Source organism: Rhea pennata, chromosome 8 (assembly GCF_028389875.1).
Source record: "Rhea pennata isolate bPtePen1 chromosome 8, bPtePen1.pri, whole genome shotgun sequence".
Lineage (NCBI taxonomy): Eukaryota > Metazoa > Chordata > Aves > Rheiformes > Rheidae > Rhea > Rhea pennata.
This window is the reverse complement of record NC_084670.1, coordinates 11416755-11430568: the sequence shown is the minus strand read 5'-3', so window position 1 is coordinate 11430568 and position 13814 is coordinate 11416755. Positions and strand designations below refer to the sequence as shown.

Here is a 13814-nt window from a genome sequence, read left to right as displayed (position 1 = left end):
GTTTCTTCCTACTCAGGGCATTTTTAGGTTAATGGTTCATCAAACCTCATAGTCCAGGAAACCATCGAGTGGCTGACCGATGCGTGGGTGTGGGGATGGATGAGGAAAAACAACCTCTCAGACACTGGCACTTCGCACAGCGCTCAAACCACAGGCTCTGGGCTAAGCTGGAAGCCACCAAAATCAAGCCAGACCCAGGCAGGCGAGCAGCACTGGGAGGGAAAGCCTGGCTACCACCTTGTGCCTCTTTCAGACATGGCAAACACACACTGCAAATAATCACCTATCGAAACCAAGGGCTTGGATCTCATTTTCAGGACACTCTCCAAAGTGTGGCATCACCACATCAGAAGCAGCCGTGCCTGCTAAATCCTTCACCTGATTCTGCAAACCCCTACAGCTGCTGGGTTGCGCCAGTGGTGCTGGCGAAAGACAGCATCGTTTGCAGAGGGAATACCCAACATACAAGTTCTCCCTTCGGCAAGGAAAAAGTCTGCTCTGGTAACAGAAAGGTGGTTCTCTGCACTGATTTCATTTGGTTTGGCCTTTTTTCCCTGAGCCTTAATTTCCATGCTATACTCAACTGCAAAAGAATAACTAAGCGTTGGCCATTTCAGGAAGAGCCCTCCACGTCCCACTGGCACAACCTTCTTGGAAAACAAGTGCTTTCAAGTGAGTTCTCCAAATTTGGACAATCCCAAGCCGTTCCCTTCACATCATGAAGCCATTCCTCCACATCACCAACTCTCTTTTCTGTTGTGGAAGTCAAGGGCTTTGGAACCAATTCATCTTCAGCCTGCCCAGACTTTTTTTTTTTTTTTAGTTTTAGTTTTAAAGAATTTACAGGGTCTAGGTAGCAGATTTTTATTACAATAAAGACAGACAACAGAACAAAATTTCTCTCTGCTCCTTCTCTTAGTTAGCATAGCACTAACATGCTTCCAACACGGCATGACTTCTCCATTTACATTTCTGGTATGCCACTTGGAAATTAGCCCATTGTGAGCCACTAGCAAAAACTTCTGACTTAAGCAAGGTGCTAAGCATGTGACTCTTTCAAATAAAGTCATCATTTTGAATTTTTGAGAGAATGGCTGCTTGCATGACATGGGGGCTGCTACTCAGTCAACGTGGACCCAGCGATGCCTCTGAACGTACCTGCTCATCCCACATGATAGCAGCAAAAGTCAGGAAGTGATAAGAAACCAACTTCCTATCTCACTCCAAACAAGTGGGCAGCAAATACCTGTTCCCAACACATCTTGTCTGCACAGGAACAGCCTGATGACCCACTCATCCATCTCCGATGCTAAAGCAGCAGAAAGCAAGGAGACCTGCTGCCCTTTGCCATGCGCATGCTAGTGATGGTTGAAGAACCGACTGCCCTTGTGCTGCAGGGGAGCATGGCAGGCGGTAGCACTGCAGTGTCATGCTCTGGTTCTGGAAGCCACAACTTCATAAACCATCAACTGAACATGCTCCTGCATCGCAATGACCTGGCTGCTTGCAAGCACGCCTAAGCCAGCCTGAAGAGGGTTTCACTCTAAGCCATCCTGAAGAGTGTTTTATATGGCAGAACAGAGGCCATGAAGCTAAAGCAGATGGAGTCAAATTCAAGATGAGATGGAAAGAGCTCAAGGAAAGGGAAGAAACACATTTCTGAGCCATCCAGGGGTTTCTGGGAAAGAGCAAAGGGTTACACTACATTCTGCGCTATTCAGAAGCTACAGCTTGAAAAACACTCCAAAGCTCAGTTTGTTCTTGGTTATCCTTACAAGCACCTGCTTCATGCCTGCCATTGCCAAGTGATATTTTCCACAGTGGGAAGCAGGTGAACAGGAACACACAGCAAAACAGCACATTAGAAGCCACCAAGTTCACCATCCCACTTAATGCTGTATCCACTGCAGTGCCTCTGTGACCTTGAGGTCTTCAAAGAGCTCATTCAATCTCAACAGCTCCCCAACACACCAAAATAACATTTCACAAGTGAGGTTTATGACTTGATTTTCCAACTTTCAGTCCAGATGTCCCTTATTTTAGCAAGAACGTCAAATATGAATAGTCCATGATTCATGGATCAAATAGAGAAGGCTTCAAGAGGAGAAACTCAAGGGGGAGAAGATACTTCTCAGATAGGATAAAAAAAGAAGTAAAGAAGTAAAACGTAAGATTTACCTCAAAATGTAACAGACTCAAGGGACAAATTAAAAAAGGAAACCACAAAATGCTTGCCCAACTGCTTTAATTCTCCCATCTGCTACTTCACAGTAAAGTTTCCTGTACTGTGTATAATTAGATATATGTGTACATGTACAAACAGATTTCTCTACAATTTGTATGTACAAATCTTAATCCCAAAGAAATTCTTAACTGTGCTCACTGGAAAAAGCTGCAGCAAGAACTGCTGTGGAAGAAAGGAATAGCATCACCTCACACATCAAGGTCAGAGATGCTGCGATGTAAATACGCAGAACTTCCAGCCTGTGGTCTACAAACTAGTCCGAAGCATTACTGGAAGGCAGCAAGAAAACACCAGCTTACTGTTAGTCACCTTCAGCTCCTCATGTGGGGCCCTGCACTCCAGGGACATCTGAAAGACCCGTAATTTGGAAATTAGATGCAAATCCTTGACCTAAAGCAACTCACTGAGAATCAGTATAAATATTGTATCGTGTTCCTGTCACTGTGCCTGTTCTGGCTGCCTGGCTCAGCCCCAATCTGGGCCACTTCATGCTCCTAGACAGCGGAAACACTGAGACAGGGTTGCTGCACACAGCACATCAGTGTTACTTGGAAACTGGGAATGGGGTGTCTTACGGAAAGCATGTCAAAACACCAAATTGCAAATGCACGTCACCAACTAATCACCCCCACCTTGCACCCCCATGACCTGTGGCAACCAGAGGTCCCATTTCTTTGATCCAAGATGCGTCCAGCGTCCCAGGGATGTGCTCGGGCTGAGCAGCCAAGGCCCTGCAGTTTCCCCTGGTTGGCTCTGTGGGGCACATACTCAGAGCCGCGCTCGCCTTTCAGTGCCCTTACAGTGGCCAGAGACTAGCTACTTGGGGGCCTCACTGACACAGCGAGCCTTGGGCAAAGTTAGGCAGTTCCCAAGAACAACCCCACACTCGTCCTGGCCCAACTCCTCCTGCAAAACAAGAAAAAACCTTTTTTATTTATTAGGAAAAGATCGGGCTTGCTGGGGAAAGGCTGATGCATGAAAAGGTTATTTATCTGGGAATGGGGAACAGAGGAGAAACACAACAGACAGAAATAAGGCCACTGATTCCGGTGCTAAAAATCTAACAATCCAAATAGTTACCAATACAGGTCTTAAAGACCTCCAAGAGCAGTACACCCTAACCCAAAACATGCCCCTGACAGCCAAGAGACAGCAGTAATGGGAGTGGGAGAAGTGGAAGGTGAGACCAGTGTATGTATGTGCAAAGGGGATCTACTCAGTTTGCAACCACAGTCCCATATTAATCGTTTTGATGCAAAGGTAAAAAGATCTCAAACTCATCCAACTCATGGCACATCTCCTGCCAACCCTAGAATCCACTCAAACACCATCACGCTCTATAACTAAACACTTAAAACGTGCACAGGGAGGGAGGGAAGTTTTTCCCACCTATACTAGAATGACCAAATGTCCTGAGCTCTACTTGGGTGCACAATGGCTGCAAAATACCCAAATGTCAAGACCACCATGGCACATCACGCTTGGGATCCACAAGACGGGCACTCTTGGGACAGACCAAACCGCCAACATCTCTGTTAAGCTTTAGGAAAATCAATATAAATAAAGAAGGCTGGGTCCACCAGCAGAGCTAAGAGGACAAGGTGCTTCTCTGGAAGTCACCAAGGTCTCTACTAAGAGGGCTGCAGCCTCGGTGCGCGGGGAGGGAGGATGCGCGAGCAGGGCGATAGGAACTGGCTGGATGTTTATCCCATCCTCATCTTTGTGTTATCAGCACCTCGGTATCAGCATTGTTCAAAATGGCTGCTTAGATGGTTGCCAGCAGCAACAACAGAATCTGTCCATCTGCTGGCATTCTCCTTAATCCATCTCAAACACTCTTCTTTCGAAATGCACACAGGAAAAAAAAAAGAAAGAAAGAAAAATAAAAGAAAAGAGTCCGCCTTGTACAAAGAAACAGAATCCTCCTATAACAGAGCCTTTTAACTAGATTTTATGCCACCTCTGTTTCCAGGACACACAGACAAAAGTTAATTTTATGATAAAAGAACCAGTGTAAGGTGCTTTTTTGTTATGAGATCAGAAAGCAAATGGAATTTGAATTGTCTGCAGTGGCATGTATCTGACAAAGATTAATTTAAACAGATATTGTCTCTGAAACCAAAGTCCATTGAACGGCTTCACAGCCTATCAACCATGCGAAAGCGGCTCCTTCGGCAGCACTGCTGACTCCATCACTTTCTTTAAAAGTGGCTTAACCTATTTCGCGTAAGATAAAAGGTCATATATATTTCCATTTTACAAGCCCATAATAGCCAAAGCCACACCAAGCAAGGACAATTGGAAGAAAATAATAAAGGGGGGGAAGGATTTCCTCCCCCTTCACAGGCAGATGCTCCCCACTTGCTGGGTATTTTTCAAAGTGTGCTGGTGGCAAGCGATTCCAGGGCTGCCGAAGAGCTCGAAATATTCCAACAACGCCAGAATACAGCACAATCTTGGGGCCCCTGCGGTTTGCTGGGGCCGCGGCAGCGTCCGCCCCGGGCTGAGGTCCTGCCGGGGGGCGGTCTGGCCGGCGAGCGGCACGGGATGCTGCTTTGGGAGACGCATGCAGAAACAAGGATTTGAAGAAAAAAAGCAGCCAAGCCGCCGGCTGCTCCAGCCCCATGGAGCAGGGACAAAGGCGAGGGGGAGACCCCGGGCGCCCGCGGCCCCCCATCCCTCTCCGCACACCGGGGTATTACCTCCCCTTTAACCACAAGGAACCGATCCATGCACGGCCATCGGCGCGATGCGTGGGTCGAGGCAGCTGCTCATGCTTCAACAGGACCTCCCAAAAAAAGAGTAGTCAAAATCCAAATCCTGAAATTTCTTCCTCCCCCCTCCCCCAAAGTTTATATAGAGCACCACAGGAAAAGCACTACCAGATTCAGAGTGCTCGATGCAGCATCAGCCCCACTTTGGCAAAAGAACGAAGCAACAGCAAAATAAAAGATGACAGCCAAAAACACTTTTAATATAGTTTCAGTACTTTCCGGAGGAAGCTTCTGTACGCAGTACAGCCAATGAACTGTTCCCAAAATAAACACAACTGGCTTTGAAAAAAATTAAAAATTTCTTTATCATCTTAAAGAAAACAAAACAGACGAGAACCAGCGACAGAGAGGGAAAACATGTTCATTTTTCGTCCTCCTGATACACTTCTTCTCATTTGGCATCCGAAGACATTGTAATCCATTAATGCAAATTTTATTTCTCTAAGGAACCCGTTTGCTGCTCTGCCACTCGTCTTCATCACGGCATCCCAACACCTACCGTCGGGGCACAGCATGCAGCATCCTGCAGCCACCGCCTCCAAGCCACACAACCCCAGGAACGAGTAATTGCTACTGCCGACATTCTGCACCGGCGTTCGCAGCGGGATGCAGGCCAGGGCTACCAGAAGGTCCTGACCTGGCTGACGTCCCGGACACCTCATCACCCTGCTTGCAGAGCCCCCGCGAATTCGTCACATGGAGCAGCACTGCCCACCATGAGCCTCCTCGTCCCCCCAGTTTTGAAAGCTGGACCCATGTACAAGCACATGCACTTCCCAAGTGGTATCCCAGCGGATCTGCCTCCTGAGCACATTCGTCGCTTTGATTTTAAACGATGTAAGAAAAGCCAAAAAAATAAAAATCCCTGGCAACGCACACCTAGAATGTGACAAGGAAAAGCCCAAAATTTTATTAATTTGTGCATGACTCGAACTGCGCCATTTCACAAGAGCTAACCCCAATCCTGCTTGAACTCCTAAGCTGTAAGCTTGAGACAAAAAAGCAAATGCTCTTAAAACGAAGCACTAGAAAATCCTTTGGGAGAGAAGTGTGGTTGTGTCATGCGCAGGTGAATCCTCAGCATTCAATAAAGCACTCCTGCAGTACCAACCAAATGAAAGCTATTAGTACTTAAACTTCAGGACTGAAAGAAAAAATTTTTTTGAATTTGTGCTCTGGGAACATTTCACAGTAAAAGCACAAAGACTTTTTGTCCCCACACTCCCCAACAAATGAGGTGAAGCACTACACAACTGCTTTTGCAGAATGTGTATGTTTCTGCAAGACATTACCAGGCCCATTCCCAGCTCTAACTGCAAACACCCAAGAAGCCAGGTCCATATATCTAACTCTTACAGTTGTGAAAACTAGGTCACAAAAGCAAATGCACTGAATCCTGCTTTTCCGAGCGTGTGGATGAGCAGTTTCACCTCAGCTCCAGCTGATCGCCCTCCCAAAGACCGGCAGGACCCCACCGCAGTCCCACATCCTGCTGCACCCACAGCAGGAGACAGTGGCAAAACTGGTCCCATGAAAGACGTGAGCTTGTCTCACAGCATTTATTAACATAGCCAGGGTTCAGTGTCTTTGAGTTTTGGTTTTCATTGGAAAACAGATCAATTCTGTATTGATGCTGATGCTGGAGAAAGTCAAGACTCAGCAGAGACAGAAACCAAGTATTCAGAAAAGCTATTTTCTTCCCTTTCCCTTATTCCCAGAAGACCAGGAATACGACAACCAGTGTGATATAACCTCCTCAAGACAGCATCTAACAGAGGGGAAGGACACACAAGAAGTTCATTTCCATATCCTCAAGAAAAGCTCTTCCGCACCTCTGGCTCCTTGCAAAGAGCTCCTCACAGCTAGGTAAAACAAAATCAACCGCTCCACGTGCGGATGGTAAAACGCAGGTCCGACCCGCTGCCTGCTGCCTCCTGAGCAAAGCCAGGACCTTGCCCTGGCATGAGTTTCCTCTAGTGCACCTTACCAGCAACATCACTGGAAGAAATAACCATAAGAAATAAGAGCAGGGGGACAAGCAAAGCCTCCCCTCTCCTGCATGTACGGCAAGAGGCGAGCCCCTGCTCAGCGACCCCTGGGACCACCAATGACCAAACAGCCACCGCAGTCTTTCCACCAAGGGACCCTCACTTGGGTCTCCCCTCCACTTGGCCCACCTCCTCTTTCACAAAACTTGGAGGAACTTTGGATGTTTAAGACTCTCCACCAGGTTTGAGAAGAACCAGCTGAGAGACCTCAAAGCTATGGGAGCAGCAGGCCACCAGAGCGGTCACACTGGCTTATTTCTTAGGGAAAAAAGCCTCATCTGGTATATTATGCAAGGCCTGCTGTTACAGAGGAAATGGAGCTCCTTTGATTTTGAGTACTAAGAGAACGTGGACTTGATCCCACTGCCACGCCAAAGGGGGAAAAATAAAACCTCAGTATGTTTCAAGGCTCAGGATCAAACCCCACTATGAGCACAACATAAAATAGCAAGGAAAAATCCCTTATGTAAGCCCAGCACAACCCAACCGCCTTCCACTCCTCGGAGCGTGGTCAGATGCACAGAGAGCAGAGCCTCGCGCTCTCAGGAAGAACAGCAGTTCCACTCGATTTCCAGGGGAAAATTCTCCCTGTTCAAACCCCAAATGTTGCTATTTAGCAGCACGATCACTGCTACTCTAGGACAGAGTCTTGGTCTCTTGCTGAAACGCCTGTGCTTGGCTACCTTGGAGGAGACGAGTCCAACTTGCGCAAAACGCTGCTCCTTCCAAAATCGCTGCAGCTCCTTAGCAGCATTAGCTATTCTGATCGCAAGCAAAGTGGGCAGAAGGGGAAAAACTTGCATCACAGCTAAACAGAGAGCTCGCCATCAAACCTAATTAAACGCCAGCGCAATATTAGCCCTGCGATTCCTTCATTTTGCTTTCTGAGCTAAACAGAGACGGCGAGCAGAGCCCGCACGCGACAAGCCTTCTGCCGAGACACGGGAGCCGAAGGTTAAGCCCAAAACCGCCAGAGAAAAGGCACAGAAAACTCCCTGTCATCTTCCCAGATCAGGTTCTTCTCCAAGGTTAGGTTCGTATATGTTTAAATGAAATATGTAAGTCCATAAACACTCTTTTCTATCCTAATGCTAACGAGATTATTTTAATACACGTTTCCAAAGGAAATTAAAAGCGCTCACACCGCAAGCAGCAATTCGCAGCCCAAGAGCTGAATGTGGCTTTACAGAGATACTCAGATGAGGGAAATATGAGATACGTTAATACATTAAGTTGTCCGAAAGTCCTATCTTAGGCTAAGAGGGAATAATCATAAAACATCTAACATCAAAGTAAGCATCAAATAGCAGCAAAGCACATTCCCTTGCACCAAGCCTCAGAAACAAAGCACGCAGGCACATGTGTTTCACGTTACTGCAATTTTAGCACAGTTAAATATTTCCTAGAAGATTCCTTCTCCCTGTGACCAAAATTAAGATCTGTTGTAAACAACTTGCATGTTGGAAGCAGTGAAAGCCCGTTTCCCACCTCGACTAAGAAGAAATGAATAAAAGTATATATAAGCTGTGAACAAACTCCCCTTGCCTGTTTACACCAGAAACCAGAACTTGTCACACGTTCTCTCTGAAAAAAAAAAAGTCTTCAAGCCTGTCTCTTCTTAAAGCCAAAACTTAAAAATATTATATTTTTTTCCTTGTGCTTTATTTTTCAGGTCTCCTTAGCTTCTTCAAACCAGCCACATTCTGTAATTAACCACCTAGTTAAAGAGACACCTCTACTTCACATGGTCTGTTTACGGTTTTAAAAAGGATTCAAAAGCCAATAAATACATCCGCTCAAAATAATCCAAGTTAAAGTTACGGCCGTCAAAGTTTTGCTAGCTCTCTCCGCACTACCAGCAAGAAATGCTGGGGTTTTTTAATCATCTCTGATTCCAGTTTCTGTAATATACTCCAGAATACACTCAAGAAATCTCTCACCTATGAGGGAGCAGCAATAAACAAATCATAAGGTTTAACGTCCAACAATTCTTTAATTATAAATGTTAAGAAAAAGTAATTAGAAATGTAAAGGGCATAATATATGTTCAAAATCTTCAACAGTTTCCATCATGATAGGACTCATTAACCTCTTCTGGCCCCTTTTATGTGGTCTAAAGTATTTTAATATACACACTAGGATAAAGTAAGCTACATGTGAAAAGATAAAATAGAAAATGAATTAGTAAATTGGGAACACGCTGTACAACTACCCCACCCAAAAATTAAGAGCGTATAGAAAAATTAACCTCCCTTAGTAGCGTGATGACGGGGGACCCAGGTTTCAACATGAAAACGCCGTTTCTGTGCAACCTGGTGTCCCTCCAAGCCCCTTTCTGCTGGGTGCAGTCTGACCCAGAGAGAGACTAATTTTCACATAAAACACAAACAATCCTGGCTAGGCCTAGAGAGCCCCATGAAAGTGTTTTCCCCAAAATAAACAGCTCTATAAAGAAGCGTACCACCTACATCTCTAAAAAGAAAAACAACTGCATACAGATTCGGACTCTGCCCCATACTGCAAGGCAGGTGAGGGAGACCAAATGCTTTGGAACAGCTATTATTTTTTTCTTAACACAACCACATTAAAAGCACTCATTAGTACTTTTCCCTCTGAAGTTGCATGTCAACGGGCAGGTTTACAAACGCTCTGATAAAGGCTGAAAAAGGCAGTTCAACAGAAAGCTTCCAAGCCGACGGCTTCACGAAAGCTGCTGCCTCTCAAACGCCAAGGGCCATCCCGCAGGTAGCACATCTCCCTCAGTCTCTGAGCAAGCAGAAGGCGGCTGAAGCTGAGCTAGAAAATTCCCCACGCTTCTGCGTCCAGCTAAATCACGCGCCACCACGGGAAGGTACGCGGGACCGACCTGCAAAGCATCAGATAAAATATCCAGGATTAACTGCAGCTTTGGAAAAAAACAGGCTCGCTCCCAGTGTTTACAAAGGCAGCGCGGTTTTAAAGCTCTGCTTCACTGTTGCTCTAGCAGCAAAAGTAAATTCTGCGTATGTACTTATGGCTGGACCGCATACCACTGCATCGGGGCACCAAGGCTTATCTCGGAGAGCCCCTCCTCTGCAGGGGAGGCCCGCGGGACACCCCATCCACGTCCCCGAGCGGTCGGCTGCAAGGCACAAAGTCACATCAAGCCTGATGCTTACCGTTAACAGTAAAAAGGGCCTTTCCAAACAGCAGTCCTGAAAGCAATTAAAAAAAAAAAGTAAACTCCCACCTAGATACTTGCCTGCCCATACGCAGACACGACAACTCAAGGGCAAACCGTATTATACTATATTAGGAAGCGTAGACTAGAAACATGAATTTGTTATGCTGGATAATAGCCTACTGTCAAAATCCACTGAAGGTCTTTTCTCTCTCCAAGAACCCTAGAGATAATGGTGTAAAACTTTTGTTCATAAATATTTATGTGAGCGAACTTGTTAAAAATTAACCGCCACCATTAAAGGTTTTGTATCCTTTAGAATTCCCAGCATGCAACGCCGTTGCGTGCTTTATATTAAGCCTGGCATTTCTGCATTCCTTTCCTGCATGCTTTTGTCATTTGTCTAAAAATTAAAAGGAAAAAAAACCCACACACCACACACACACAAAGACGGGATCTGTACACATAATAATAAAGCAGTTTTTAAGAAGACAAAGATGCCTGTGTTCAACATCCAAGATCTTTCTTTGAGCAAAAAAAAAAAAAATCAATTTAATGACTCCAGTGAGATCAGGGTTTAAGGCTCGTTTAAGTTTTACTAAGCATAAAGGAATTATTAGTTCATAACGTGGGCATATATGTTTTTCTCAAACCTGCCAGATTTGTAAGCACAAGAGAGTTCTAGACCGACGCACTTTGTCCACATGACTCCAACCCTCACCCCACCACGCCGCTGTCAACCTCCAAGGAGGCCGTTCCAATTGGATTTCATTTTTAAATTTTTCAAAGAGATTTTTCCAACCACAGAGAGAAGGAATTTCATGTCTGTACAATTTTGGGTTGTTTTGTTTTTTTTTTTTTTTCGCAGGTCTGAGTCAGAAATGCAACTGTGCAAACATCTGATCTTTATTAGCAACCATCTCCACCACGCAAACACCAGGTCGCAGCGCTGCGAGCCCGCGGTCGCCCAGCAGAAGAGATCCGCGGAGGGGAAGCGTAGCTTTGATTCAGCGCCTCCGAGCACCAAGCAAGGCAGGGCTTTTTCCCAGGCTCAACGGTTCCCAAATAAGCTGGCAACCAAGTTCCTACCTTAATTGCAAACACACGCACGCAGAGCGCGCTCGCATCCCGGGTGGCTCCAGCTCGTCACCTCACCCTTTCGGGGCGCATCCTCGGGACGGAGGCGGAAAGCCGGCGGACGGCACCTCCTCCCCGCTGCGCCCGCTGGAGACGAACGCGCCGGCCCTCGCCGCCGCGACGGGGGGCGGCCGCGGCCCCCCGAGCCCCCGCCGCCGCCCCAGGCCTCGCGCGCGGGGCGGGCGGGAAACGGAGTCGTCCCGTTGCACCGCGTCTGCTCAGAGACGCCCAAAAAACAACGTTTCCCCGGGAAAGCGCCCGCGGCGAGCGGTCCGCACCCCTTCGGCGCGTGGAAAACGGGCGACCCGCCGCGCGCAGGCTCCGGCCGCCGCCGGCGCTTCCAGAACGTGCTGCTGCTTCACCCCAGAGCTTACGTTTCGGCGCGCAGCGGGCGCGAGCTCCAATTTCAAAGCTCAGGAGACGGTTTGGACTCGTCGAGGGATGCGAAACGCCGCAGACGGGACCGTCCCCGTCCTCCGGCACGCCGGCGGCTCCGGGCGCTACGCGAGCGAGCGAGGACCCGGCGCGCGGCGATGCCACCGCTGCCACTCCGGGACCGCGTTGCGTTGCCAGCCCCAGCCTCACCGAGGCAACATTAACCTTTTCCGAGCCGCATTTAAAAGAAAAAAAAAATCCCCTTTAATTAAAAAAAAAAAAATCCCTTGTACAGAACCAGCCCCGATTTTAGGCAACCGTTACCTAAATCTCCCACGCTGGCTGCAGCTCGCATCCATACTTCGATAGCCAGTTTAATCAAACGTTACCCACGGCAAGCTGATTTTTTTCCCCCTCTAATTTTAAAGTTCCTTCAGAGCTCTTTCTCTTTAAAAAAATTATTTGGTTTTGAGTTTCAAAGTATTTTAAACCAACTCAGAATAATTAATCATCTTAACGCAGCCCTTAGAAAATACTAATTCACAAAAAAAGGGTATAATCATATCCTCAGAGCAAGAGCTTTTGTGTTGCATGAATTTTCACTGCACATCCTCAGAGGTAAAAGAAAAATTCTTTTTCTGTTTTCTATTTTCATGCCTCAACTGGAAAACGTTTTGATAATGCCCTTTTAAATGTAAACTGTACCAAATGTGATTTTTTTCTCTTTTAAAGCAGTTTTTCCCGGAATGGAAGGAGGGCTCTTTAAATAAACACAGCAGAACTAACCATCCCTTAAAACAAAAACAGAAAGAAACCACCCTCCCTTCACTCATTCACGCCATACCCTGGCACGAGATGAATTTACATTTCCACATTTGCAAAACAAATTCCAGCCTAATGTCATTTTAATGGGAACACGCATTTCAATCACTTTTAATAATAACCAGGAGCAGATTATTTTATGTAAAACACTACAATTTGTTTCTCCTCAAACACACACATACGCACGCCAGATTTCCGACGGGGACAGGGACTGGAGGGGACGGCAGACGGGGAGGAGCAGCCCCCCCGGCCCCGCAAGCGCACGCCGCGGCCGCTTCCCCCGCCCGCCCGACGGGTCCATCCCCGCGCCTCACTTCAGCTCCCGGCCGGGGGGGCACCGGGGAGACCCCTCCTCCCCCCCCCCCATTAAGGGAGCGGGACCCCCCGCACGGGGAAAACAAAGCGCGCGCGGGGGGGGCGGCGGCGGCGGCGGGGCCGGGGCAGCCCCGGGCCGCGCCCCCCCCCCCCCCCGACGGCGGGGCCGGTTTCCCTGTCAAACGCCCGGCGCGGCGGACAAAAGGCGGCGCTGCCCGGGGGCCGCGGCCGGCGGGGGGGCACTCACCCACTTGCAGCGCGTTGTCCACCGCGCCGGTCTCCAGCAGGCGGATGCCGCGGCGGAAGGGCAGCCCCTCGCCGGGCGGCGCGGCGGCAGCGGCGGCGCCCGGCGGCGGCGGCGGCGGCCCGGCCGCGGGGCTCTCGTCGCCGGCCGTAGCGCCCGCGGCGGGGGCGGCGGCGGCGGCGGGTCCCCCCCCGGCGGCGGCGGCGGCGGCAGCGGCAGCGGCGGGGGAGGCGGCGGCGGGGGAGGCGGCGGCGGCGCGGCCCGGCTGGAAGCTGGAGTACATGCATATCTGCCGCTCGCTGCGGGGGAAGCTCCAGTAGACGATGCGGCGCTGCACGGGCTCGGGGATGCGCTGGAAGCGGCCCTCCACCCGCTCGAAGGCCCAGCTGCCCGCCACCCGCTTGGCCGCCGCGTCCAGCAGCGACTCGGGCTGCAGCAGGCTGCCCGCCCCGCCGCCGCCCCCCGACGCCGCCGCCGCGGGGCAGCACCCGGCCAGCGCCGCCGGCGCCCCGCTGGCGCCCGCGCCCGGCGCCGCGCCGGCCCCCGCCGCCCCGGGCCGCGGGTGCGCCGCGCCGGGCCCCCCCGCCGGGCAGGCCCGCGAGCACAGGCGCTTGGGGCCCGGGGCGCCGGCGGGCAGCGGCGGCCGGAGCAGCTCCTCTCCCTCTCCTCCCTCCGCCATGGCTGCGACCGACTG

The 13814-nt window shown here is 49.4% G+C and overlaps 1 protein-coding gene across 1 annotated transcript in view; it reads right to left on the bottom strand.

The window, feature by feature from the left end:
- The window catches only part of ZSWIM5 (zinc finger SWIM-type containing 5), a 105819-nt gene extending 92005 nt beyond the window's left edge, over positions 1-13814 (bottom strand). Inside the window, exon 1 of the mRNA XM_062581608.1 lies at positions 13124-13814. Within this exon, the coding sequence (XP_062437592.1) occupies positions 13124-13799 (676 nt within the window). The 5' untranslated portion in view covers positions 13800-13814. The remainder of the gene's footprint in view (positions 1-13123) is intronic.